Source organism: Syngnathus typhle, linkage group LG17 (genome assembly GCF_033458585.1).
Source record: "Syngnathus typhle isolate RoL2023-S1 ecotype Sweden linkage group LG17, RoL_Styp_1.0, whole genome shotgun sequence".
Lineage (NCBI taxonomy): Eukaryota > Metazoa > Chordata > Actinopteri > Syngnathiformes > Syngnathidae > Syngnathus > Syngnathus typhle.
The window spans coordinates 7728208-7754128 of NC_083754.1; the positions used below are offsets into that span (position 1 = coordinate 7728208).

Consider the following 25921-nt stretch of genomic DNA (forward strand, 5'->3'; position numbering starts at 1 on the left):
ATTTCTTTGTTGAGGTGCTCTTGGGAATGATTCATGCACATTTCTTGACAGGTTGATCAGCAAGATTGTTGACATGATTTGTCTTCCGATTCAGGATTGGCCACATGGCGTTCCACAAGGTTCACACCCAAGTCTTTGATTTGGTATTCTTGTTCTTTCTGATTGCTAGAATATACAATGAACTTTAAGTTTATCTGTGTCTCCAAGATATTATTACATTTGTTTTCTTCGTTTTTGTTTTTGTCGAGGCACTTTTGCCTAGAGGTCATTGACAGTAATTTCTTGACGGGTTGGTTTGTGAACTCACTGACAGAAGATTCATCTTGTGATTTATGAACCTTCGTGCTGCTGCCGTGCAGTGTATTGCAAGGTTCGCACCAACGACATTTTGATTTTGAGATTTTTCTCTGCCCACTTTGGTTGTTGACATGGCCATTGTTTATCTAGCTTAGCCCTGACTTTGAGTCAAGTCCAAACGCCAAGTTTTCCCCTTCTGAACTCTACAACACGATGCGCAGTGTCATTTAGCGCTCGTCAATCAATCATCACACTGATGCTTCTGAATGACGCTCAACCTGACCTGTTTCATTCCACACACTTGACTGCATAACAAGTACAATCTACTACAAGCTGTTTCTGGTTTTCACTCTTATTAAGTAACTAATTGAGGAAACCAAAATGTTGGAAACATCTGTCAGTGTGATACACTCTGAAGTCAATGTCATTGACATTTGACAAATGACTAAGTCGGTAAGTATGTGAATGTCTAGATTCCAGTAGAGTGGGTTTTATATACATATTTTATATATATATATTTTGTCCAGTCAGATTGTGATGCAATGTCAATGTAATCTACCAAAGACCTTCAAATACCCGATAGCTGGCCAATGACACATGCAATGGTGGTTGTTTTTATTTACCGTATTTTCCGGACTATAAGGCGCACCTTCAATAAATGGCCCATTTTAAAACTTTGTCCACATATAAATAATGTTAATATCACAAAACACACAAAATAAACATGTAAACTTTACATGTTTATTTTGTGTGTTTTGTGATATTAACATTATCACATTTACATTGTAAAGCTTACTTTAATAAGTACAAAACAAAACGGTCAGATCAGTAAACTTTAAAAGTTAAAGTTAAAGATTAAAATAATAGCAAATTAACATTTTGATGAAAGTTGAATGAATTTTTTATTAGATGTATTAAGTTTGTTTTATTGTTGTTATTGTTGTTTGTGACCGCAGTAAACAGGCCAGGTTGCATCATGTCAGATTTTAAATCCAAATCAAATCATTCTCCATTTTATCATTTTTATTTCAACTTCAGACGCAACAAATTACTTTATAATCACAAAATGATAATCCATTGTCATTTTGATTCATGATTCATAGTCTTCAGTGGACCACTTGTGATTGATTTTATGACACAATGCTTCGGGACAGTTTAAATTTAGACGTGGGCCGCATTTGGCCCGCGGGCCGGAATTTGGTCCATACATAAGGGGCACCTGACTATAAGGCGCACTGTCGGCTTTTGAGAACATTTGAGGTTTTTAGGTGCGCTTTATAGTCCGGAAAATACGGTATTTCAATTTGGTTTTTTTTTTTAATTAGATGTTTGATTCAACACAGCTTGCCAAGGACAGAGAGTGACGTCAGTGTTTTTCTGCCCTCAGATTGGTTGATCAGAGGCAACTTGTCTTGTTGGGTTGTTTCAACCTGGAAAAGGACAAATTTGCCACTTCCAGAGCAGCAGCTGTCTAGTTGCTGCTGCTCTAGCTAGCTAGCTAGCTATCCAACACAACAACACAACAACAACCGCACCACAGAAGGACAAGATAGACTCTGAGGAGGGAAGGAGGATGAATTTTGTCTAGAACCACCAACGCTGAGTGAGTACAAAAGACAAGTTTTTACATTTTTGTCGTGTTATTAGGTACAGATTGATTGTGAACTGCAATATTGTCACGTAGAGGTTTGGAGTTGTATTGGAAAATACAGGTTCAAATATTTTTCTCATTTTTTTTCTGTGTCTGATTTTGTTTTGTGAGTGAAAGGGGGTCCGCACATCTGTGCCAGAATTAGAAGTTCTGTGTTTCCATCTCTCCACTGTGTGTGTTGTCTGTGAAGTTTAGCTTGGACTCTCACTTATCCAGTCTTGTATATTTATATGTATGGATAGATGGTGGTAGGACAAAAAAATAACACCAATGGTGTCAGACTTCCTTTATTGAAGGGGAGGGGACATAAAGAGGAAGTGTGGTGATGACATTCTTCCTGCTCCTCATCTGCTGCTTGTGGTGTGGACCTCCTGCACGATGACGACACGGGAGTTTTTGTTGGTGCTGCATAAGACAAGAACAAAGTGGGACTTTAGTTCTCCTTTGCCTTGGATTTCATAAGCAATTCCCGAATGGCTCACTTGGCGCCCTCTCCGTCCATCAGGCGGCGGTACTCTGAAATCTCCATTTCCAGCCGTGTCTTGATGTCCAGAAGCTCGGCGTACTGGATCTTCTGGTTCTCCACTTCAGTCCTGAGCTGCGCCAGCTGCTCTTCCAAAGCCGACACCTGCCTCTGGTAGCCTTGCAACATGGCAGAATAGCGAGCTTGCGTCTCGGCCAGCGTTGCCTCCAGAACCGCTTTCTGCCAGCCCAATCATTTGGTGCAAAGTTAGACAAAGAAAGGCAATTACACCTGTCATCTCGCTGTGCAAACAAACATTCAGCGGAACTGATGACGATCAAGTTTCACATCTACTGGGATTTGTTTGATCTGAGGTCGGAGACTGATCATAACATCTTTGGCTGCTGCAGGATCACCTGGCTGAACTCCGCCTGCAGTTGGATCTGCAGGTTCTGGAAGGTTCTACGCAGTTCGGTCATCTCGCTCTTGGTCGTCTGCAGGTTCACCGTCACTTCTTTGTTGAGCTCGGCGGACTGGACATAAGCTCAGTTTAACGCATGGAGACGCCTGCTTTCGGCTCATTACTCACGAGCTTTCAAACTCACCTTGGCCTGGAACCAGTTGTCCAGGTCTCTGCGGTTATTTGCAGCGACATTCTCGTAATGCTCTCGTATTCCAGCCAAGACGGTGGAGAGATCCTGCTGAGGGGCGGCGTCCACCTCCACGTTGACATTTCCAGATATCTGGGACCGCAGAGCGATGAGGTCCTATGGACGGCAGTGGTGATTAGAATGACTCCTTGTGTGGCCTTCAATGAATTTTAGAAATCTCCAAGTTTTCACCTCTTCATGGTTCCTCTTCATGTAAATAAGTTCCTCCTTCAGACCCTCCACCTGCATCTCCAAGTCGGTGCGACTTATGGTCAGCTCATCCAGAACCCGCTTCAGGCCAGCCGCATCGGCCTCGGCCGCCTGGCGCATACCCAGCTCGTTCTCATACCTGAAATTCATCATTGCATTTTCGCAATTAGATGTTGGTCATTAGAAAATGTTGAATGAAGGCAACTAGACTGTGTTTAAGATGTTTCAGCCAAAAGGTTTCTTAAATTTTGAAATCCAGATGTTCAATCATTCAAAGTTTCAGACCAGTTTCTGCAGGCTTTTTGAGGCATCACTCACTTGACGCGGAAGTCGTCTGAGGCCAGCTTGGCGTTGTCGATGGCAAGAATCAGGGCGGCGTTGGAACGAGCGCCATTTTGGATCTGAGTGATGACAGGCGATGAGAGTCTCTGGCATTTTTCCATTAAATGAGATAACTACTACTGAGACAAGACAGACCGCCTATACTGGATGCTTTGAACATCTCGAAAGCACGATAAGCGTGCTGTTATTCTTGATCAGTGGGGTCATTTGACATGTACTGTAGAGTTGACCTCACCCCATCTTGCAAATCTCTGATTCGCGCAAAGAAGGTGGTCCAGTCATGGGTCGCAGGACCAGTTTGGCTTGCCAGGAAGTTCTTGATCTTGAGCTCCAGATCTGCATTGGTCACCTCCAGTCTGCGCACCTTCTCCAGATAGCTCGCCAGCCTGTCGTTCAAGTTCTGCATGGTGAACTTTTCGTTGGCAGAGATGTCGATGCCGTCCTCCAGATTGAAGCCACCCATGGTCGAGCTGATTCTGGAGACATGGATCCCGGAACCGCCAGTGCCACCATACATGCTGCCGCCTCCGAAGCCAATCTGGGAGATTTTGACCCCAGAACCGCCTGCGCCGCCGTATACGCTGCCGGTGCTCATGTTGGCGGCACCCAAGCTGCTGATGCGGGCCGATGACATATAGCTGCGGGTCGTCATGTTGGAGAGACTGGAGAGACTGAAGACCTGCTAGGACCAAAGAGCCTTTTAAATTTTTGGCGGTGGGGTGGGGCAAAGGGGGGTGGGGCACACCCTGCAGCCGGAATGAACAACATCCTGGTGGAGTTACGATCTCCCGAGGCCTCAAACAGCCAATTATCATCTCACAGCGCCGGTATGTTTGCACCTCATACCTTTTTAGAGAAGTGGCCCGGAACACACCCCGCTAGGTGACAACCACTACCTCCAACCCACTTGTGAGGTGCCTCCAAGCTGTTTGACTCCAAAATGTTGACTGGTTTTGCTGGTCCAACTAGTGCAAGGAATGAGTTGACAAACCTGAAACGACCACCATCTGGTCCAACATTGTTGATTTGATTGATAAAGTGATTGTTTTAATATAATGCACCATCGCCTACGCCGATTGCGGAATCGTAAGAATAAGCAGTTGTACTGTTGATCAAAAAAATAACATCAGTTTGTCACTTTTTTTTTTTTATTGTGATGACATCATTCAGATTCTGAGCTGTCATCTTTGTCGTCATCTGTGGTCTCCTTGGCGATGGTGGCCAGATGGTGGTGGGCACTACTGACGTCGGAGAAGCTGCAGAAAGTCACATGACAATCACATGACGAAGAGGTTTTTAGTTTGTGGGATTCTTATATGACCTTTCCGCCTCCCACCTCTGCATCTTGCTATCAATCAGGCATCGGTACTCTGCAATCTCCATTTCCAGTCGAGTCTTGATGTCCAAAAGCTCAGAAAACTAGACCTTCTGCTTCTCCACTTCGGCTCTGAGCTGAACCAGCTGCTCCTCCAAGCCCTCCACTTGTCTCTGGTAACCTAGCAACATGGCGGCGTGGCGAGATTGTGTTTCGGCCAGCGTTCCCTCCAAAGCCGCTTTCTATTATTCGTTCAATCGAAGCAGTTAGAAGCAAAAAAAACCCACATCCGGTAAACAGGAGGTCTGCTGAGAGCTCACCTGACTGAGTTCCGCTTCCAGTTGGATCTGCAGATCCTGGAGAGTTCTTTGCGATTCTCTTGTCTCGCTTTTGGACGTCTGCAGGGTCTCAGCGCTCGTCACCACTTCTTTATTGAGCTCAATTGTCTGGATGTTGGCCAGGTTTAGGACAAGAAGAAGCAGAATTATTGTTTAGACAGGTAGATGCTGAGTATTTACATTCACCTTGGCTTGAAACCAGTCATCCAGGTCTGTGCTGTTCTTGGAGGTGACGTTCTCGTAATGTTGTCGGATTTTGGCCAAGACGGCAGAGAGATCCTGCTGAGGGGCAGCGTTTAACTCTACATTGACCTGTCCGTTCATCTGAGACTGTATGTCGAGGAGGTCCTGTGGATGGCAGAGGTGGTTAGTTGGACTTTCTGTGTAGCCTGTGCTGAGGCTGTTCTCACCTCCTCGTGGTTCATCTTCAGATGGATCAGTTCCTCCTTCAGAGCCTCCACTTGCATCTCCAACTCGGAGCGACTCAGCGTCAACTCGTCCAATATTCGTTTCAGACCGCCCAGATCGGCCTCCACCGCCTGGCGCATAGCCAACTCGTTGTTGTACCTCAAGTCAAAGCGAAGCGTAAAAAACCTGTGGCATTATGATCGACGTGTGTTGGACTCACTTGAGCTTGAAGTCGTCAAGCGCCAGTTTGGCGTTATCTATGTCCAGTTGGAGAGACGCGTTGGTGCGAGAGGCGTCAAAGATCTACGATAGACAATATTTCAGAGATGGCAAAGGTTTTCAAATGTTGGGAGTAAACAAAAAATGTCATCAGAAAAATGAATGTTATTTTAAGTGAATTTTATCCTAAGTACATTGTTGGTCTGGTACTCTGACCTGCTCCTGGAGGTCCCTAATTGGTCCGTTGTAGGCGCTCCAGTCCTCCAGTTCCTGATCTTCAGCTCGAGCTCCTCATTGGCCGCCTCCAGCTTGCGCACCTTCTCCAAATAGGTCGCCAAACGACCATTCAGGTTCTGCATGGCAGTCTTATCCGCTGTCTGGTACATCCAGGGCATCTGCCAAATCAAAGGCGGCACCGGCAGAGGAGAAACACCGAGGGGTGGCCACGCTGGAGATGCGCACCCCTTGGCCTCCAGCGCCGGCGCACACGCTGGGGGCCCGCCGGGAGCCGCCACGGCTTCCAGTTGAAAAGCCAAGAGAGCGAGCAAAGGATGTCATGTTCAACAGACAGGGGCTTTGGATGCGCCGCAAGCAACGGAAGCCTCCTTATATCTTGCTTGAGACCCCTTCTGGAATTTGAAGCATTCTATACTTGAACGTGCACCGTCATGCCCGGCCGGCACACGGACAATGAGCACAAAGGAACAATCTGAAGTAAAACTGCAATCCCATGCGGGTGGGTAGAGGTGCGGACAACATTGACATCATCAGATGCTGGATTTCATCCTGTCTTCATTTGCTGCTTGGGACATCTTCTTGCCTTTAGTTTAGCAAGTCAAATACATGCTCAATTGGATTCAGGTCAGGTGATCCATCAATTTAGCCATTATACAACATTGGGCTCATTTGCTGGCTCTGCTTGGGGTGGGTCCGTCCAATGAGTTTTGATGTATTTGGCTGTGTGATTGACTAAAGGCTTGAAAATATAGTACATACAAGGACTTACGTACACACTGAGACCCACTCACATTTATCTGTTCAAATGGATTCACACACAAATGGATGCACACACCTACATGAAAAATTTATGTTGTGGGTGTGGACATTTCTATATAACCTGTCAATCACTTCCCTGAGCTTTTTTGGCATTTTCTTCTCACTTTTTTTGTATTGTATGTTATTTCCTTTGTTTTAATTCTTCTCCTTTAGGACTTTGCTGTTACTCTTGTACAGAAGAGTACTACGGAAGAGGATTAGGGCCAGTGAAGAAAAAGAAAAAGGGGGTGACAGGATTCTGAATTTTTTTTCCCTCAGAATTCTGACTTTATTCTGACTTTAAAGTCAGAATTCTGAGAGAAAAAAAGTCAGAATCCTATCACCACCCTTTTTTTTTTTTCTTCTTCACTGGCCCTAATCCTCTTTCGTACACTTGACATATTTTTTATTGTGGACATAACTGGCCTTTTGGCACTGTAGATTATGCACTTGTGCAAGTTATAGATTAAAGATTAAAGTCCCAATGATTGTCACACACACATCTGGGTGTGGTGAAATTTGTCCTCTGCATTTAACCCTTCCCCGTGTGATTTTAATCCGTCCCCTGGGGGAGAGGGGAGCAGTGAGCAGCAGCGGTGCAGCGCTCGGGAATCATTTGGTGATCTAACCCCCCAATTCCAACCCTTAATGCTGAGTGCCAAGCAGGGAGGCAATGGGTCCCATTTTTATAGTCTTTGGTATGACCCGGCCAGGGTTTGAACCCACAACCTTCCAGTCTCAGGGCGGACACTCTACCACGAGGCACACTGAGCCGGAGTGCCTTACAGAAAAATGATTACTCGTTTGAATCTTTGTTTTTCCTCCCATAGCTCCAACACAATATATCATAAAAAAAGTCATCAATATTTTATTGCTCAAGTGTGTGAAAGACATGTTAGTCGTGTGATTGACAGGTGATCCGCCCAAGGTGACCCCCCTTCCCTTCACTCGCCCGAGTCAAGTTCAAACTTGTTTTGAGAAATGTGCGATGATCAAGGTGTGCCATTGTCGTGGCGACGCTGTATGTGCGCAAACCTGCTTCAGTCATTTTAGGAAACCCACCACACCCACACTTGCGGTGTTTTTTTTTTTTCTGTGTGGTTTGTGTGTATGCGTGTGGGATGTTGCGGTTATGTTGCAACAATCACAACTACCCCAGTGTTCAAATACCCACAATGCACTATTCTTACCTGGCGTGTGTTAGTACGTGTGGTGGTGAGTTTAATGTGTGTATGCCAGTATTTGTAAATGTGGCCACGCGTGAGTGGTTACGTGTCTTTTTCTTTTTATGTGTGTCCACGAGGATTGAAATAGTGAAGGAAGTCGTTTCTCTAAAGCATACTAAACGGAGAGAACTAGTACCTGAAGGCACCAGCATAGCTTGCTCTGATGATGAACCCTTTGAGCACGTTTCCGTCAACTTGACTGAAGGTTGGCGTCTGAGTCACCTGAGTGAGATGGCTGATACAAAATCGGAAGCAAAATTCCTCCAGGTCCTGCAAAAGAAAAAGTTGAGTTGTGAAGAAATTCCCTCTCTTGGCCACTAGGTGTCGCCTTCTGTGTTGGACAGCGTATTTGCAAAAGTCGACTTTGGTAGGGTCATTATGAATGAGGATCAAATGTATGTTGTACCTCGGCATCAAATTGTTTGGCAGATGAAAAGAGGGCAAAGGCGTTTTGGATGGTGATTCCTGCCTTGACGATCTGCTGACTCAGATGCTTCAGGCGACTCTCACAGTAGGAGGTGGCCAGGTCCAGCAGGCCTGCAGAAGAAACACAACAACAATGCATACGCAGATCTACCGGCAGGCGGAGCTGACATTGCCAGTATAGAATAGATGACCGATAGCGTCCTCAGGTGGAAGGTCAACAGTGTCTGTGTAGAGGAACTGCAGGAAGGAGCGGTAGATGGTATACGAGAATTGGCTGATCTCAATCACTTCCTGATGACTTTCCACCCACGGGGACCGGAACATTGAGCGGAAATGCTCACACCTTGAAAACATTTGCACAGTGAGGAGTACCTTCATTTTTTATTTTTTTTGTCTTTGCTCACGCACGTGCACACACCTGATCTTAAGCACAGCTTTGTGAACGTGGATGCATTTGCCTTCGACGATAAACTTGAGGTCTGCCGTTTCTGGACTGTCAAATTCGTTCTTCAGAGCCTCTGTGACTGTCAGGGGGAGGTCGTCGTCACAGGCAAACACGTCATCCGTGTTGGTGAAGTGGGTGAGGCGCGGCATGACGACGGCTTGACCCCGACACTGACCCCACATATACACCTGGCCGCTCTGCGTCTTGGCCGCCGACGTGTTGGTCGAATGGCACGCGGCCACCTCGACAAACCTGGAGGATTAATAAATAAATGTGTGAACTAAATTCCCCCACTAACACCGGAATGCATTTTTTCGAACTTTACAACAGAGTTTGAAGATTACAATAATTTTGTTCTATAATGGGCATTTTAGATGACGTAAATCACAGGTGTCAAAGTCAAGGCCCGGGGGGGGGGGGGGGGGGGGGGGCCAGATACGGCCCGCCACATCATTTTATGTGGCCCGCGGAGACAAATAGCGCATCAAACTCGTGTGTCATTACGAGAATTACAAAGGTAGTTTTAATCTCTTTTTTTTTTTTTTAAATATTTCTCTAGTTTTTACTTGTCTGTTTGTTTTGTAGCCTTTATATAGTGAGGTGCTCATACATTTATTTGGGTTGACAGTCATAATGGCCCTCCGAAAGAAGCTATGACTACAATGCGGCCCGTGAAAAAAATGAGTTTGACGTAAAAAATACAAAACAATATTTGCCCTGTGTTGGATGTTTCTAGGCCACAGAAATTATTCGATGAACAATGTATTTTATGGAAAGACCCCTTCCCCCAATCAATCCGTTTGGTTCCACTGTATCCAGACAGACGTGCATTACAAGTGTCACCGTACCTCTCTTCATCAGCCATAACTTGGACTGGGCTACAACATTTGTTCTTGTCACCAATTCCCAGCTGTCCAAAAGTGTTTGCGCCCCATGAATAAAGCAGCCCTTTATCTGTTACAGCAAGGGAGTGGCCATAGCCTGACACGACCTACACAGGAGAAAAAGTGATGAAACACTGCTACTGCAGCTGCCGTCTGTCCTCATCACAAAAAGTCTTACCTGCTTTATACAAGACTCCTGCAGAGCAGACAGGCGGCAAGGCATCATCGACACATAGTTGTCGTGACCAACACCCAGCTGCCCGTTGTGATTGTCGCCCCATCCGTGAATCTAGATGCAAAGAAAATAGCTGCAGAGCAATGTTGACTTTGTCCGATTTTACAATGACACGAAAGGCCTCACCTCTCCGTTATCCAGCAGAGCCATGGAAAAGGAGTGTCCGCACGTGATGCCGATCACCGTTTTACCCTGCAACGAACCGCCCACCTTGTCGGGGAATGGCTGGACAACCGGGAAATGTGAACCCGCCTGGCCGTGGTTATTATAACCCCATGCAAAGACCTGTCGTTTTGTAAAACCATAAGAATCAAATCAAAAGACTCTCGCCGTGTCATCGGGAACGCTAGCTACCTCTCCATCCTCCGTGAGGACCATGGAGTGATGAGCGCCACATGCCACTTCTTTGACTTTCATGTTCGGAATGTTGACAGTGACCAGCGACTGGGACAGCTCACAGATGCTCACCCCGCCGACCCCCAGTTGGGCGTAAATATTGTCCCCACAAGCAAATAGCTTCCCATCTAAGACAATACCAGATTCTGAGTGCACTGCTGAGCTCAAGTCATCACAGGAATGTCATGGTTTTTTTCTTAGTGACTTACCCGCTGTTGCCAGTAGGATGTGCGGGCCACTGCCATAACTCAAGCTAACCACCTTTTTCCCCTCCAGGCAGCTGAGTTGCTTCGGCACAATGGTGCGTAAACCGTCTCCTGTTCCAAGGCAGCCACTGCAGTTCTCGCCCAACACAAATACCTGTGATGGATGTTACAATTCATAGGAAAAATTATATCCGAACATAATATTGTAATATACTATTGATTGTTTGGATTTTTGCCTTCTTGTTTTTATATTGTGTCGCGTACTTGTATGTCTATCGTGTTATGTGTCTCGTCACCGTGGGATAGAGAAAAACGTAATTTTGGTCTCTTTGTGTGTTGCGACATGTGGAGAGATTGACAATAAAGCTGACTTTGATAATAAGGAATTATTTTTAATGAGTTTTTCCACAATAGAATTGTTCAGAGGATTTGACAGTCTTTGACTAAGAATGATTTCAAGAATCAATCTGTCAAATATCTTGTCTAATCATCAATACATCCCTTTGTTTTAAAGACATGACATGAATTCAAACTGACAAGGCAGAAAATGTGCCGAAATGTCCCTGAAATGTCAGAAGGTCAGGAAAAATGTTGAAGTGTGTTTTCCAAAGTCAAAGCAAATATATTTTAAGTCAACACAAAAATGACCAATCCAATTTCATGGAGAAAAAAACAACTACAGAAATGAATAATACGCACTAGTGAGATGAAATTTGAAACGTTTGGACAAAGAAAACAATTGTGAGGTTAATAATCCTTAAACATCAGATACGTGACCACAAACGATGGACCGACACAAATAAGAACTAAAATTGAACGAAAGGGAGCAGCGTGGGAGCACCTTGTTGTCGTTTGTGATGTAGATCGCTTCATTAGCAGATGCTCCAAAGACACAGACCTGTTGGATGGTGGCAAGTTCCTCTGTGCTCAACAACAGGAGCAGAGGCCATTTGCTAAAGTTCAACATGACTTGCCAGCAAACTCTTGCTGAGGCAGACTTGAGGCTTCAGAGAGATGGGACAAATAAATGGCAACACATTTGAGCTAAAGCACAAAACGTTGGATTCTTTTGAAGAGTCCTGAGATAAATGGAAACATCTGTGGGAAGATTAGAAATAAGCAGTATGGAGAATTGCAATATAATATAATATCATAATATAATAATATAATGCAATATCATTCTACTTCTTTTTTATGTTCTATTGTATTATGGAGTTATCATTTTCTGTATTTTTTTTACTTTTTTCTTGTATTTCTTTTAATGTTCGAAATAAAAAAAGCACCAAAAAAAATTGCCACCATTTCAACCCAAGGCTACTGTTTAATTGCAGTGACAAAGTTGCATCATTTTTGTCCGGCCAGGCCATTTTTTTCAAAGAATTGTGCGAGACTAATTGCCTTAGTTTCTTTTTTTTCTTTCTTTATTTCAATTAGGATTTTTTTTTCTATTGAACAAACGAATCCCACCAGTTCTGTCCACATGTTGGACCCCGACAATTTCTTACCTTCAACGTTGGAGCTGGGAAGGCGGTATGAAGTTGCTGTTTGTTCGGCAATGAAGCGGGCCACAAAATAACAAATTGTACACTTCCTCGTGTATCAAAAAGAATCTTTAAACGTGAGCATTCAAATAAAGACTTCGACCCTTTCGTCACCAAACGCCCGTCATACGTATTATGTATTCATGTTTTTCTTTCATTGTTGTAAAGCGCGTTGAGCTGCATTTTTTTGTATGAAAGGTGCTATACAAATAAAGTTTATTATTATTATTATTATTATTATTATTATTATTATTATTATTATTATTATTATTATTATTATTATACAACGGTCGTCATACGAACGCCAGACTGGTAAAATCCAAGTCAGGTGCTCGCTCAGACGGGTCTTTTACGCGATCTCGGTTGATTTCCAAGCTTATAGTCCTGATTTTGGACCCCGACAATCTCTTACCTACAACATCGGCGGGGAAGGCGTCATGAAGTTGCCGTTTGTTCGGCGATGAAGCGGGCCACAACATAACAAATTGTACACTACCTCGTGTATCAAAAGTCAAATAAAAAATGAACTATCTTTCGTGTTTTTTTTCCTTTGTTGTGTATTTTTATTCTGGTATCATGCTATGTGCATCTCACTATTAAGCCGAAGTACGACCAGGGCATGTTTGGGTCAGGTTCGTGTGGTATTGTTTGGGGCTTGGTCCAGGAAGGTAGACTCATTGGCGCCGGACACATCTGGCTTCCATTAACAACTGCTAAGATACACAGGATGTAGAGATGGGGGGGCAACAGCGGGGTCATAGGTCAGCCAACAGCCCCATCTGCGCGCTCCCGCGTGGAGGGAAGCGCAAGAGTATAAGGTTTAGGACGAGAGTAGACAAAGGGACTCGACATCTTGGCTAGGGCGCGAGACACTTCTCTCTGACATCGGTTGAATAAAATCTTTCCCCAATCAGCCATGTGTGACTGAAGTTTTCCTTCCCCAAGCCAGCCACTTTTTCACCATCTTGTTTGGAAGACCAGCTGACCATCGAAGAGAATTCACCACAATTTTGGCGTCACGAACAGTTCTCTTGTCCTTCGGGGAGCCCTCGCCCGCCTGGGTGCGAGCATCGAGCGTCCGGCCGGCAGGCTGAGTTTGAGGTGAGAAGCTTCCACTCACAGTATCGCAATGTGCTCGTGCCTGGTGTGGGGGGGGATGGAGTGGCTCCTGAGCGGGACAGTTAACGGGCCTGGTGTGCCAGTGGCTGGCAAAAAGGGGGGGGATTGGTCTCCCCTAGCTGGATGTCGACGAGATGTGGATTTTGAAAGGGGGGAGTAGCCCCAATAGAAAAATGAAAATGTTCAATAAAAATAGAAAAAAGAAAAAAGGCAAATAAAAATGGGAAAATTGCATAAAACTTAATGGGGAATGTGCACAACAGTGTGAGTGACATGTCTGGTGTGAATGATGAATGAGAAAGAAAATGCTCCGAGAGAGGGCACGTGAAACAGGACAGGATGTCTGGGACATCGCTGATCGGCTGTCACGAGAGAAGAATAATAGAAAGTCCCATAAAACGTGGACTTTGTTTTGGCTACAGATCCGATGGAGGATGGAAATTTTAGCTGTGTGATTGAGGCGGAAACACAGGTACGATTGAACACTGTGTGCGACAAGAGACGGGCACCACCAAGCCACCGGAGGCACAATTCCCGGGGTCGTGCTGGGACGTTGAGATCACACTCAATGTAGTTGAGATCACACTCAATGTGGTCGAGATGTCCGGTGGGGGCATTTGTCTCTATATATAGGTCGCACGAAAAAGGGAGGCTTGAGGCAGACCGCAATTGGCAAAGCGGAGGAGTGCGCAGCCTTGGCATCCGTAACTGTGTGAACGAATGTGGGAAATTTACCGGCTGGGTCTGGGACCAGGGTGCCGAGAAGAATGATGCGCGCAGACCACGTTATTTGAGCACTGATCAGATTAGGAGCTTGTGCGGGTTGCAAGGTTCCCCCGGCTGACAGCTGGTGCGTTAGCCGCTTAGAGAGACACTCTTCGGGCAACTTACCGGGGTGAACCGGTGCGCTGCGGTTGTACCCAAGTCGTCACGGTCCGATTCCGATTGGCGAGGCGCACTGTAATAGCACACACTCCTGTCAAAGTCTGATAAAATTTACGGCTTGCAGCAGACCGCAATTGGCAGAGCGGAGGAGTGCGCAGCCGATAGAAATTGGAAAACGTGGAAAAAGAGGCCTCAGGGGGTTAATTTTGGTATACCATGTAAAAAAAGTAATTTGTGTGCACACTGAAGTTAAAAATCTGCAGTATAAGGGGAAATGCAAAGCGCTATTAGGGGAAACAAAGACGAGAAGTGCAAAGGGCTTGTTTGTAAGTGCACCTGCGCACGGTAAGAAGACACAGAATGACCAAACCGCATGGAAGCGGTTAGTGAGAAGCTACATGAGAGATGGATTCGAATCCCTTTGTCTGTGTTCTATGTTTGTGCGTAATGTCTGTGAAGTTTCTGTCAGTTGTCGTTCGTCTGAGCTGTGTGCGCGCTTGGTGTATGTGGTGCGCGTGCGTGCGGATGCGTGTGAGTGTGTGAGCTCTGCGTGCGCGCGGTGTGTATTGAGCGGGCGTGCGTGCGCGCGGATGGGTGTGTGCATGTGCGGTTGTGTGCGCGCTCGGTGTGTGTGCGTTTATGTGCACACGCATGGGGGAAGGGAGACGGCAGTGTGAGAAGAAAGGAGGGGGCCCTGGGTGCTCCAAGGCGCGGAATGGTGCTCTGTCGGCAAAGGTGGGGGCCGGCGAGACGCGCGGGCCTGGCCAGCCCGTGGCGTCAACATTGATACGCTGAACCCCCCCCCCCCCCCCCCCCCTTGTCCGAGGGCGCTGTGCCGAGGAGCCCGCAAAGGCGAGGCTGGGTCCCCCCGGTAGAGGTCAATGTCGATGAGAACTGAGACATGACGAGGGGAGATCAAATGTGGATGAGCAAAGGGTGCATGATTAACAACGAACGTGCATGATTGAAACTGAAACTTCACTGGCACTAATGTTGAACAGTTTGCAAATAGGCAAGAGAGAGACATGCTTGCAATACTCACTAAAATACTAATGTTTGTGTACCTGTGTGTCTTAAGAAAACAGTTGGGCCGTGGCAGCAGTGATCTATGGCAGGACGCTACACATTCGGCCCAAGACCGATAGGTGGGGGGAGAAAGTGAAGAAAGGGGGGTTCGCTCGTAAATTAAGAGGGAGCCTGTTGAGGGCGGCTAGCGCCCCTAGCCCATCTGACAACTAATGAGAAAGTGAGTGATTACGTTAACTTGAACAAGATTGACCAAACAAATATGAGACGGTGGACGCGCACGTCTCCTCCCAGAGGGCAAAGAGACACGGACAGAACTCCCAGGTCGTCTGAGGAAAGGCTTCGTGGAGCGCTGCCCCCAAATTCTTCACTAATTTACGTCAGGACGCCAAAATGCAGCCAGAGACAGATAGACAGAGGGAGTGAGAGAAGAAAGGGGGGCTAACTCGTAAATAATGAGGAGATATTGGGAGTAATCTATTGGTCCTTTCTTTAACACCCTTTAAATCATTTCCTGGAGGAGATAAGTTAGCAACACGAGAGACTTAGAGGTTCAACAGAAAGACAGTTAAAAGACAATAACATTTTTGATTTGAACAATTGCAGGCTAACAGGAGCATGAGAGAGGAGAGCTGAGAAGCGGGATCCACTTTGATCGAGGAGATTGGAAATTCACAGCACATATTCTAAGTCGCATTTTTGAGCAAGCATGACACAGGTAATAACGCGTGAGAGATCAAGACATAGATCAGGGCTAGTTGTGGGACGCAGACCTCGGAGTTAATTTTGAATAATGATACTGAAGACACAATGTACTGTCCCATTAAATTGGAACTATAGACAAAACGTAGCTCGACAATAGGATGAGTTGCAGGACTTACAATATAAAGACGACATTGCTGTTACTAGGAGAATTCGACTTTTGGTAAACAAACGTTACTAGTGAATGGAGGGCAGCAGCTACATTTGGAGATAGCCTTACAAGTTTGGTGTCCCAGTCTGTCTCTCTCAGTGCCAGGATCCCTGAAAACTCGACCCCGAGACTCCGCCTGCAGCCGCGGACGACTACAAGACGGTGCCTGGCTTTGAGGCACCTTTGACCTTTGGCAAGGACAAAGTAAGACTGTTGTTGTGCTTGGAGGGGGCAAGTACACTCCGGAGGATAGACAACATCCTCGGAGACGAGAAAAGACAGTGAGAAGTGGAGGAACTCACAATGTTGAAGAAAAAATGGACATTTGAACAATGGACTCATTCGAGAGTGATGGATGTGTTGGCTCTGAAGCAACGACAAAAGGACACCATCTTGAGAGGGTGAGGTGCGGCAGAAGATATGGACTTGAAATGTCCGACGGCCAAATCGCACTCCTGGCGGTGCTAAGACCTCGTGGGGCTTGGGTTAGAGTGGACAGGAGCTTCATTGTGCACTGGGTTTGACAGAACTGAGGAGATTTGATAAAAGATTGAATAATGTGTAGAGCTACAGAGAGAAGCATCATGGTCAGAGATTGAACAGATTTGAATAAAACCAGTAGGCTAAAACGGTGAGAAACAGGTGCGAGATCTGATGTTTTGGCTCACCAGACATAAGAAGTAGAAATCGAGTTAGATACATTTTAGAATGGGACATCTAGACTAAAGTGGATTCAGCCAAGGAGAAGCTAGGACGCTCGATGTACCTACTCAATACGATAGAAGTTTGTTGCACCATAGTGGAGGTTGGGTAGTCAGAAAGTTGGATCCGTTAAATTTTTGACTTTCACACATTCATGCATAGGAGTCGCACAAGGCCACAGGTAACAAGATAATGACTGAGATAGGGCTCAAATTCAACTGCACCCACACGGCAATGTAGAAGCAGGAGAGCGAAGTAAGGGATTATATGCTAAACAGTCCGCTGTAGGGTTACCAATAGGAGATTCTGTCAAAAGAACTACTAAGAGGTGGAGGCGAAGATAATAGGAGGACATAGATATTCGAAGGGTCTGATAAGGGAAAACTCCATTGTCATAGATCGGATTGGAGCAAGTAGGAATTTGCCATTTTTAACAGGGATTGACAGCAGGAGAGATTGAGGATAGAAGATCTGGACAGCAATGACGTAAGTTACATTAAAAACTGCTCATTCGAGGGAGAAGGCTCGGAGCTCCCTGTGTGGAGCTGCAGCTTTGCAGAAGGGGGGCAGACCGCGCGAGTGAGGAGTGGTGATAGGCGACCACAAGGAAGTAGGGAGAGGTGTTGGATGGTGTGACAGGCAGGAGTTTTAAGAAGTAGAAGAAAGAAAGTAAAAAGGGGGGGGGAGTGAGACTCGCCAAGAGGGGCAATAAAGAGAAGCAGACTGAGAAACAGTTTTGAGCAAGACAACGGGGAAAAAGGGGGAGAGCCAAATGATGACGTAAAAAGCCAGAGAGAATAGTCTGACCCATCTTTATTGAATTTAATTAACATAAGTAATAGAGATCGAGTTTGTAGGACCAATACGAGGGTATGGAGGCTCCCTCAAAACGCGGGTCCCACAGTTAGTCCCTCAGATAGACATATATGACAATTTGCGATGAATCTGATGGGCGAGTTTATGGAAAATTGAATTGGAGATTTTACAATAGGTCATGTTGACGAGTATGTCCGAATGTGAAGAGTCACTATTAGGAGTCAATATTTGCCTACACACTAACATACTAACTTTGCTTGGTTTGGGGGGAGAGCTGAGTGATAGAGACGGATGAGTGTGTCCGTGAGTGTGTGGATGGGTGAGTGCGCATGTGATCATCTACGGCTGTGTGTGCGCAGTATGATTGGCCAGAGAGGTCTGAAGTTGGGGTGATGTGTTTGCCATTGAGGATAAGATTCCTCTCACCTGAAGGGGTGGTACAGATCGGAGGGACTGGAACTGGTAAGTGATGAGTTCCGATCGGAACCATGGTTCAATGATCAATCAGGGGCACCATCAACAACAAAACGGTTCGATGGAGAAGGCCCGTTTCAGTGATATGGTCAGACAAGACAGAACTAGTATTGAACATCAAGACTTTGGACGATTTGACGTGTGACGACTTTGAGCTCACCCAACGGGGTGACGGACTAGGTGGACAGTGACCAAATGGTTGACGCTTGAGCTTGCTTGCGACATGAGCGAGCTCTGCTTTGTTTTTCTGTGTGACTTGATTTTTTGCAGCAGCAGCAGCAACGGCCACCAGCCAAGGAGCGGATTGCGCATTGTTTGCGTAATTTTTTTTCGTTCTTGCAGGTTGTCGATTGCGTTCGTGGAACGTTTGTGTTGAATTTACGAGAATATGTTAACCCTTGCCCTTTTGGTTTTTATAATGAACCTGTTGATTACATGGTTTTCAGGACAGGATCCCGGAGCGCCAGGATTCATTTTATGACTGTTTTTGTTTTGATACTTGATGTCTGTTTTTGTGTGTACAAATGTCCGCTGTCAGCAGGGCTATAAGCTCACTGACAGGAGTGCGCTGATTTTTGTGTGTGTTGCCGAGTGTGTGGTGGACAGTCAAGTTTCAGAGACTTGGGGTGACGGTCCCGGGGCCCAGATGGAAGCTAGAGGTTCCGTGGGCCTGGCTACAATGAGTGTGGTGATGAGAGGGGACGCTTTGCAGGTTCCTTTTGATACGTAATGACACATTGGGTGAATGTGTCAAAAGGGGGGAGTGGTAAAACAGGAAAGGGTGAGTAGGTTGCAATTTGTAATTGTGATATACAAAGTTTTTTTTCCAAATTCACTTGTTTTTAAGCTTTAACAGGACACGCCAGAATTCAACTAGCAGTGACGGAAGGAGCGGAAGAAGCATCTTGAAAGAAAGGGAGTTAACGGGGGACAACAGCCTGGAATGGATGCGAAGCGTGGTAACAATTTAGTGACAATAAGGTTTAAGGTTTTTCAATGACAAAGTACGAAGGACAAATCATACAGTGATTTGGGAATGGACAGTGGCACAGTACACGACAAAAGTTTGGAAGGTCATTGAATGTCAGAGGACGACGGGGCCAGAGACAAGGAATGGGGAAATTTCTGAACGCGTGACTGCATTAAAGCTGCTATTACAGGGCAAATGTTTAATTATACATTTTAGGACGAGTAGTTGGCATAACGAATACGGAGAGGATTTGGTGGCTGTACCGTTTTGGAAAGATTACATGAGCGTTGTTTCAGAATGATGACTGGTTTGAACAGTGAGGTGGCTCGAACATAAGGCACGGATACATAAAGGTAGGAAACTACAGTATTGTGAGGGGTACCGGTTTGAGAATGCTACACATCTTTAGACTGAAGAAGGAGTTTGGGGGTGACAAATAGTATTTGGACGGGAAAAAGAGCGGCTGAAGTGACATGACTGACGGGACTTCAGAAAGATGACAGTGTGATTGAGACAGGGACATCTGTGACAGGAAAGGCTACCAGGACCAGGTAGAAGTTACATTGTGACTGGGGGGATCTGACAACGCTGTCGGCACGACGAGGAATGAGGGGAATGAGTCCTGGAGTGTTTGCTTGTTTGTTTGCTTGTTTGTTTGCTTGTTAGTTTGTTTGTTTGTTTGTTTGTTTGTTTCAGGGACCGCGTGGGCCTCTGGAAACGAGGGGTAGGTGTCGGGAGCCCTCGGGCGTTCTGATGAGATTTCGATGAGACGATTGACACAGCTTTTCCTCGTTGCCCCATCACCGCCAAATAATTATTTGAGGGGGCTGGAAACACTGGAGCTATCGGGTTGTGTTGCCCTGCCAGCGGTGGCCGTCGGGGCCGGAAGGACGTCCGGCCTGGGCTGCTACCTTTGACATTATGACTCCACATGTTCGCACTGTTAAAGTCACTCGATACAGACAGTAGCTTTAGCTTGGCATAGGTCGCCTGGCTGCTGACCGGGGCCTTGCACGGGAGTCAACGGCCATCATAAGCAACAGGAGGACACTGAACGGACAGCCGGCCCGGGACGGTGCCGTCTACTACTAGTGCTATTTTCCACTGACGGATCAGGGGACTGGATTTCATATCTGCACGCACTTGTGCATGCGAGGGGGGCAGCGCAACACCGGGTTTAATGTTCTTGCATGCTTTGACGATTCGTTTTTATATACCTCACTGTGTTACATCGTTGTTTTGTTGCCATGTTATTTACTTTATTATGTGACCTCATTTGCTTGCCCCGTGGCATGTTTACGATACGACGTTGCATGTTGAGCGATCTGTGTTTGAGGGTCATGGTTCTGCTTGTTGCTGTGTTTAGGGCTCATGCTACGCTTTGTGAAATGTGGTGTGTGCCGGAGCTCCCTTCACCTGACTCTCGCCAGGTGAGAGGCGCCTCCGGGGGTGTAGAATGGGCCTCCCTCTTTTTCCTCGTCATTAGATTGGCGAGGTTTTTTCGACGGCGGTCCGGCGGCTTTTTGGGGCTTCTAACGGGCCACAGCAAACTTTTCCTCTCCAAATTGATGGCGTTGGTGATATATTACCGAAGGGGGGTGTGCGGACGGCGTCAATCAGTTGATGGGGTTGGGGGATTCGATCTTGGTCAAATGTGGTTCCTGAGAGGCCTCAGATTGCTGTCAGGGAGGAATTTGCTATTAAATTAGGTTGAGCTTTCCTAGTTAATGTAACCTTAAGTAGCATGCCTTGAGCATGGTTTAGGATGAGACAAATAGGTCCAAATTGTAGTCGAAAACCATGAAATGGTTGGGGGAAGGTTTTTGGATGTACCGATGTCTTTTTCGTGTTGAGTTGTTGCCGGGGCACTTGATGTGCCCCGGCAGGGGGGTATGTTGTGTATTTTTATTCTGGTATCATGCTATGTGCATCTCACTATTAAGCCGAAGTACGACCAGGGCATGTTTGGGTCAGGTTCGTGTGGTATTGTTTGGGGCTTGGTCCAGGAAGGTAGACTCATTGGCGCCGGACACATCTGGCTTCCATTAACAACTGCTAAGATACACAGGATGTAGAGATGGGGGGGCAACAGCGGGGTCATAGGTCAGCCAACAGCCCCATCTGCGCGCTCCCGCGTGGAGGGAAGCGCAAGAGTATAAGGTTTAGGACGAGAGTAGACAAAGGGACTCGACATCTTGGCTAGGGCGCGAGACACTTCTCTCTGACATCGGTTGAATAAAATCTTTCCCCAATCAGCCATGTGTGACTGAAGTTTTCCTTCCCCAAGCCAGCCACTTTTTCACCATCTTGTTTGGAAGACCAGCTGACCATCGAAGAGAATTCACCACACCTTAGCATCACAAAAGCTAATATTTCAATAGGGGTGTGTGGGTTTTATGTTGAAGGGAGTTAAGCAGATTCATGAAGTGCTTTGACACTATCTTAAAGCATTTCTAGACAAATTTGGAGGCTTTTTGGTTTGCTCAACCTCCTCGAAGGACAATTGAGGGCTCCTTCGGCAGCCCTCTGCTCTGACATGGACATCCACTTTTTATTTCATTGATTTTCATGTTGTATCATTTGTGCCCTCTCTGCATCCATTTCAACCTGGTGATCCTGAAAGGGGGATCCTTCCATCTGTGGTCCCTTCTCAAGGTTTCTCATTTTCCCCCGGTAGGGTTTTTTTGAGCTTTTCCTTGCCCTTAAGATCAGGGGATGCTTTGAGAATAATTGTCAATTTTTGTCTATGTGAAGCCCTTTGAGACTGCTTTTGATTTAGGGCTATACAAATAAACTTGACTTGACATGTACCGTTTTTTTCCATGTATAATGCGCAAAATTTAACTAATTTATTGTCCTAAAATTTGGGGTGCGCATTATACATGGATACAAAAAAAAAAAAAATTTTTTTTTTTTTTTTTAAATCCGGATATGATACGGAGGCCGCCATTACAGATGCGCTTTCTTCTCTGCTGTTCACTTCAAACACGCTCCATACGAACACAATGCTCTCGTATCAGACGCTTGCTCGATCACCTGCTCGTTTGCTGTCACAATGTACCCTACACAAATTCGAAACATTTCTTCGCTATCGAGTTTGCTAGCGCATGCGCAGTGATACTGACCGGCAGAATAACATCCGGTTGTTCCCAAAGATGATCTTTTTTCTGAAATAATTTTACGTTTACGGACTTAAGTAGGAGTCAAAATTTGGGTGCGTATTATACATGGGTACAGGCTTTTTTCCAGCATCAACATGCCATTTTTAGGGTGCGTATTATACATGGGGGCGCATTATACATGGAAAAAAACGGTAAGTAATAGGGGTGTAACGATTCATCGATACACATCGATTAATCGATATAATGCTCTACGATTTGTTGGCATCGATGCAAAACATAAACATCGATCTATATCGCCCGTTTTTGACCTCGGACATTAGACACGACTTTAATTTGAAATCCAGTTCATTGTTGCTTGCTTCCTCTTTCCGGGAGCAGTGCGCGGCGTGTTGTGTTGTGAGCAGAGCAGGCACGTGAAAGGGGAGCCGACAACTACGCGGCTCCTGGGCTGGTGCTATGGCTAGTGTCCAAGAAGACAGGGAAATTTGCTCCCCTTTGGGCTTCAAGTCATTCGTTTGGAAGCACTTTGTAATTTCCTAAATAAAGAGTTTGCAGTACCTTGTTGATTTTGCGTATGAATTGTTATAAATCAGGATATTGTTCTATATCGATCGTAGAGTACTATATCGTGATGTATCGTGAATGAATCACAGCAGGCTTAAAGATATCGGCAAATATCGTATCGTGTTCTTTGTATCGATATGATATCGTATCGTGACAAAACCCGCGATTTACACCTCTATTAATCAATAAAGCAGACTTTGACTTTGATATCACGGGTCATTAGGACGAGTTTGGTGGAGGTTTTACTGCTTCTTCCAATTCCTACCGCGCTGACTGTAACTTGACACTCTGGTTGCGTCTCGCCTCATTTGCATACTCACGGTGATTGGATGTTTACGGAGGGGCGCGGAGTCCTGACAGCAGGCTGTGTGAGGACACACACCGCACCGACATGAGAGAATAGACGGGACTGATTAACGTGCGTTTCTATCAGCGGATTTTTCACTTCTAAAAGTTTGATTTGAGGGGGCAGGACATCTGTTTGAGGGGGCGTTGCCCCCTCTTGCCCCTGCGTAGAGCCGGCCCTGATACAAGCACACAATGAAAGTGAACATCACAGTGTGACCTGTTCTCATGAGGCTTTATTGACAAGCGCATTCCGTCGCTCTTGAATTTTACTCGTAGAGGAAGGCTTGAGCACAGGGGGCGTAGTTGAGCATCTCGGCAGCCTTGAACCACAAATCTATCTCGCGCTTGGCGTTTTCCACTGTGTCGCTGCCGTGGATCACGTTCCTGGGGAAAAATTAAAAAAAGAATTGTACAGATCCTAGTCTCTCAGCTGGATGACCGGCCATTAGCGGTGTCTTTAGCATTCATGCTAATTAGCATGGATGCTAAATACTCAACCTAATGCCAGTCATGATACAGATGGTGAGTGTCTAACGTAAATCTCTAATTCAAATGATGAGTCATGAGTTGTGTGGAATCTAGTTACCTAGCCAGATGTCACGGCTGCTAGTCACCGATGGAATGGCACGTCACAAGCAGTGTGCTTAGCATGGCCGCCCAGCGAGTGCTTACCTGCCGATGTCAATGCACAGGTCTCCTCGGATGCTTCCGGGTCTGGACTCGGCCGGGTTGGTTTCTCCCAGCATCATTCGTGCCAGCTTAACAATGCTCCGCCCCTCCCACACCTGTGCAGGACATAGTCATAAGCGCGGTGCCATTTACGACGGCGAGCGCCCGTTCACATGACGCCAACTCAGTACGTTACCATGGCTAGGATGGGTCCGGACGCCATGTACTTGCACAGTCCGGCGTAGAAGGGCGTGTCCTTCAAGTCTGCGTAGTGTGTCTTCATGTGATCCTCAGACGCCTGCCGCACAAAAGCGCCGCAATGTCGGAGTGTCGGCGGAATATGGCGGGATATGGCATACCTGCATCATCTTGCAGGCGACCAGTCTGAAACCTCTGTGCTCGAAGCGCTTGATGATCTCGCCGCACAGGCCTCGCTGGACGCCGTCCGGCTTCACTGCGATGAAAGTTTGCTCCATGTCTGCAGGCATGTCATCACTATTATCAGGTGGTTTTCACATTTTGGCACTTAGCAAGGCAGTTCTGACGCTTGGGTTTGAATGTGGGTGCTTTGCATGTTCTAACCCTGGTGACCTCTCATAGACAATACGAGATTGAGAAATAATCAAAGTGCCCGCCACCCCCAAGCCACACATCGCCTGCCCCGGCTGCCTATTGGAACATAGAACACCAGCCCGCCTTCCCTGATGCTAACTTTAGCGTCAGCTGCTTGTGGATCATGTGACGAAGGGGAGAAGTGACAGCTGACATGATTGGACACTTAACCCTGTCCGCCATGACCCTCCTCATTCAAGCGACCATTCACACCAATATAAAAACAAATGACAACTTTCAATCAAGACCATTCAGGATTTGTATTTAGCTTGCTATTAGCAGGGAGGATGAAAACATAAAGGTCATGTTTGTACTAGGTTCATCTTGTTTTTTCTTTTTCAATTACTTCTCTGGTTCTTCTATATCAAACAATTTGTTTTAGGTTTATTTACCTGACATGTTTCGTCGGGTTCTTCCGCCTTCATCAGAGTGTCATGTCAGGTAAATAAACCTATAACAAATTGTTTGATATAGAAGAACCAGAGAAGTAATTGAATAAAGGTCATGTGTCATGGTTTCTTCAAGTTGATCTTTTCCATCCTGTAAGGTTTTCCCTTAAAAATGAATGCAAGACAAACAAAGAAAAGCAGGCAAAGGAAGGAAGACTGGACCGTTACCTTGAAGAAGCTCAGAGGTCGGTCAGCAGTCGAGAGCTCAGCTGGGAGGATGAGCGGCGTGCAAAAACTTTTAAAGGCTGAGGGGGGCAGAACGGGAGAAGGGAGGGGTCACCGGTCCAGGCTTTCCGATTGGATGAGCATCCCGATGACAGGAATCGCCGCTGACTCGACTTGATTGGTGTTGGTGGAAACAGCTAGCAAAGCTTAATTAGTGGGATTATGTGGCATTGCTGCTGACTTTGCACCCAATCAAAATAACCTCCAAGCCCGACATCCAAATGGACAAACATGTGATGCTTGTGACACCCTTCACCCACTTTGACTATTTTTAGCTTCTCATTTCATGCAGTATGAACTGATTTAGTACTGTACATGCATGTGTGCGTGAGTCAAATCTGCAAACGTCTTCTTGAAAATGGGACGCAGAGATGGGTCGCAGGTCAGCATTTATTTTTGGAGCTGTAGGAAGGAACATGACAAGATTTTCAAGTGCAGAAAAATCACATTACAAAGACTCCAGTTTGAAAAATATCCCACTTTAAAATTCAAGCGTCAACAGTCCGTCATCCTTCGCTAGCGGACTAGTTTGTTAGCTAGCCCGCTGCCTTCTTCAAACAACATGGCCGTCCTCGGTGTTAAGGTGGCTCGGCTAGCTAGCTAACTCCCTGCCGCCGCCGCGTCCAATCGACCCAAAGCCGACAAAGCAAAAACCAAGCGGGACGCTTTTACGTAAAATAGATTCTGCGTGGGTTTCGTCTATTTACACCGCGGCTATTTACACAAAAGTCCCCGCCTGA

At 46.1% G+C, this 25921-nt stretch overlaps 3 protein-coding genes and 1 pseudogene across 4 annotated transcripts; all 4 read right to left on the reverse strand.

Annotated features, from left to right (window-relative positions):
- Positions 1-2219: 2219 nt before the first annotated feature.
- On the reverse strand, positions 2220-4301 carry LOC133170107 (keratin, type I cytoskeletal 13-like). The gene is made up of 7 exons (XM_061302779.1): positions 3849-4301; positions 3590-3672; positions 3254-3410; positions 3017-3178; positions 2828-2944; positions 2431-2651; positions 2220-2353 (listed from the first exon to the last, which is right to left on the reverse strand). The coding sequence occupies exons 1-7, from the start codon at positions 4263-4265 to the stop codon at positions 2293-2295; spliced, it is 1218 nt and encodes a 405-aa protein (XP_061158763.1). The 5' UTR covers positions 4266-4301; the 3' UTR covers positions 2220-2292.
- A 442-nt stretch (positions 4302-4743) lies between these two features.
- Positions 4744-6466, reverse strand: LOC133170108 (keratin, type I cytoskeletal 50 kDa-like; annotated as a pseudogene).
- An 804-nt stretch (positions 6467-7270) lies between these two features.
- Positions 7271-11758, reverse strand: LOC133170102 (RCC1 and BTB domain-containing protein 1-like). Its single transcript, XM_061302770.1, has 10 exons — positions 11588-11758; positions 10750-10900; positions 10499-10668; positions 10271-10429; positions 10088-10198; positions 9874-10016; positions 8999-9277; positions 8772-8923; positions 8561-8691; positions 7271-8424 (listed from the first exon to the last, which is right to left on the reverse strand). The coding sequence occupies exons 1-10, from the start codon at positions 11711-11713 to the stop codon at positions 8284-8286; spliced, it is 1563 nt and encodes a 520-aa protein (XP_061158754.1). The 5' UTR covers positions 11714-11758; the 3' UTR covers positions 7271-8283.
- An 11681-nt stretch (positions 11759-23439) lies between these two features.
- On the reverse strand, positions 23440-25220 carry LOC133170509 (nucleoside diphosphate kinase A 2-like). 2 transcript variants are annotated; one of them, XM_061303489.1, is made up of 5 exons: positions 25125-25220; positions 24255-24373; positions 24092-24193; positions 23899-24011; positions 23440-23610 (listed from the first exon to the last, which is right to left on the reverse strand). In XM_061303489.1, exons 2-5 carry the CDS (start codon positions 24369-24371, stop codon positions 23493-23495), a joined length of 450 nt encoding a protein of 149 aa, XP_061159473.1. In that variant the 5' UTR covers positions 24372-24373; positions 25125-25220; the 3' UTR covers positions 23440-23492. The 2 variants fall into 2 exon arrangements, with proteins under 2 accessions (XP_061159473.1, XP_061159472.1); XM_061303488.1 differs by lacking the exon at positions 25125-25220 and having other exon boundaries at positions 24255-24383.
- Between the last annotated feature and the right edge of the window lie 701 nt (positions 25221-25921).

Excerpts from the sequence above, each read along its gene's own strand:
- LOC133170102 (XM_061302770.1), bottom strand. The coding sequence starts at position 11,713 with ATGTTGAACTTTAGCAAATGGCCTCTGCTCCTGTTGTTGAGCACAGAG. Across the intron at positions 10,901-11,587 it reads ACATCACAAACGACAACAAG|GTATTTGTGTTGGGCGAGAA; the intron begins GTGCTCCCACGC and ends CATCCATCACAG. Across the intron at positions 8,924-8,998 it reads AAAGCTGTGCTTAAGATCAG|GTGTGAGCATTTCCGCTCAA; the intron begins GTGTGTGCACGT and ends AATGTTTTCAAG.
- LOC133170509 (XM_061303488.1), bottom strand. The coding sequence starts at position 24,383 with ATGCCTGCAGACATGGAGCAAACTTTCATCGCAGTGAAGCCGGACGGC. Across the intron at positions 24,194-24,254 it reads TCGCCTGCAAGATGATGCAG|GCGTCTGAGGATCACATGAA; the intron begins GTATGCCATATC and ends TTTGTGCGGCAG. Across the intron at positions 23,611-23,898 it reads CTGTGCATTGACATCGGCAG|GAACGTGATCCACGGCAGCG; the intron begins GTAAGCACTCGC and ends ATTTTTCCCCAG.
- LOC133170107 (XM_061302779.1), bottom strand. The coding sequence starts at position 4,265 with ATGACGACCCGCAGCTATATGTCATCGGCCCGCATCAGCAGCTTGGGT. Across the intron at positions 2,945-3,016 it reads ACAACTGGTTCCAGGCCAAG|TCCGCCGAGCTCAACAAAGA; the intron begins GTGAGTTTGAAA and ends GCTTATGTCCAG. Across the intron at positions 2,652-2,827 it reads TGCAGGCGGAGTTCAGCCAG|AAAGCGGTTCTGGAGGCAAC; the intron begins GTGATCCTGCAG and ends TTGGGCTGGCAG.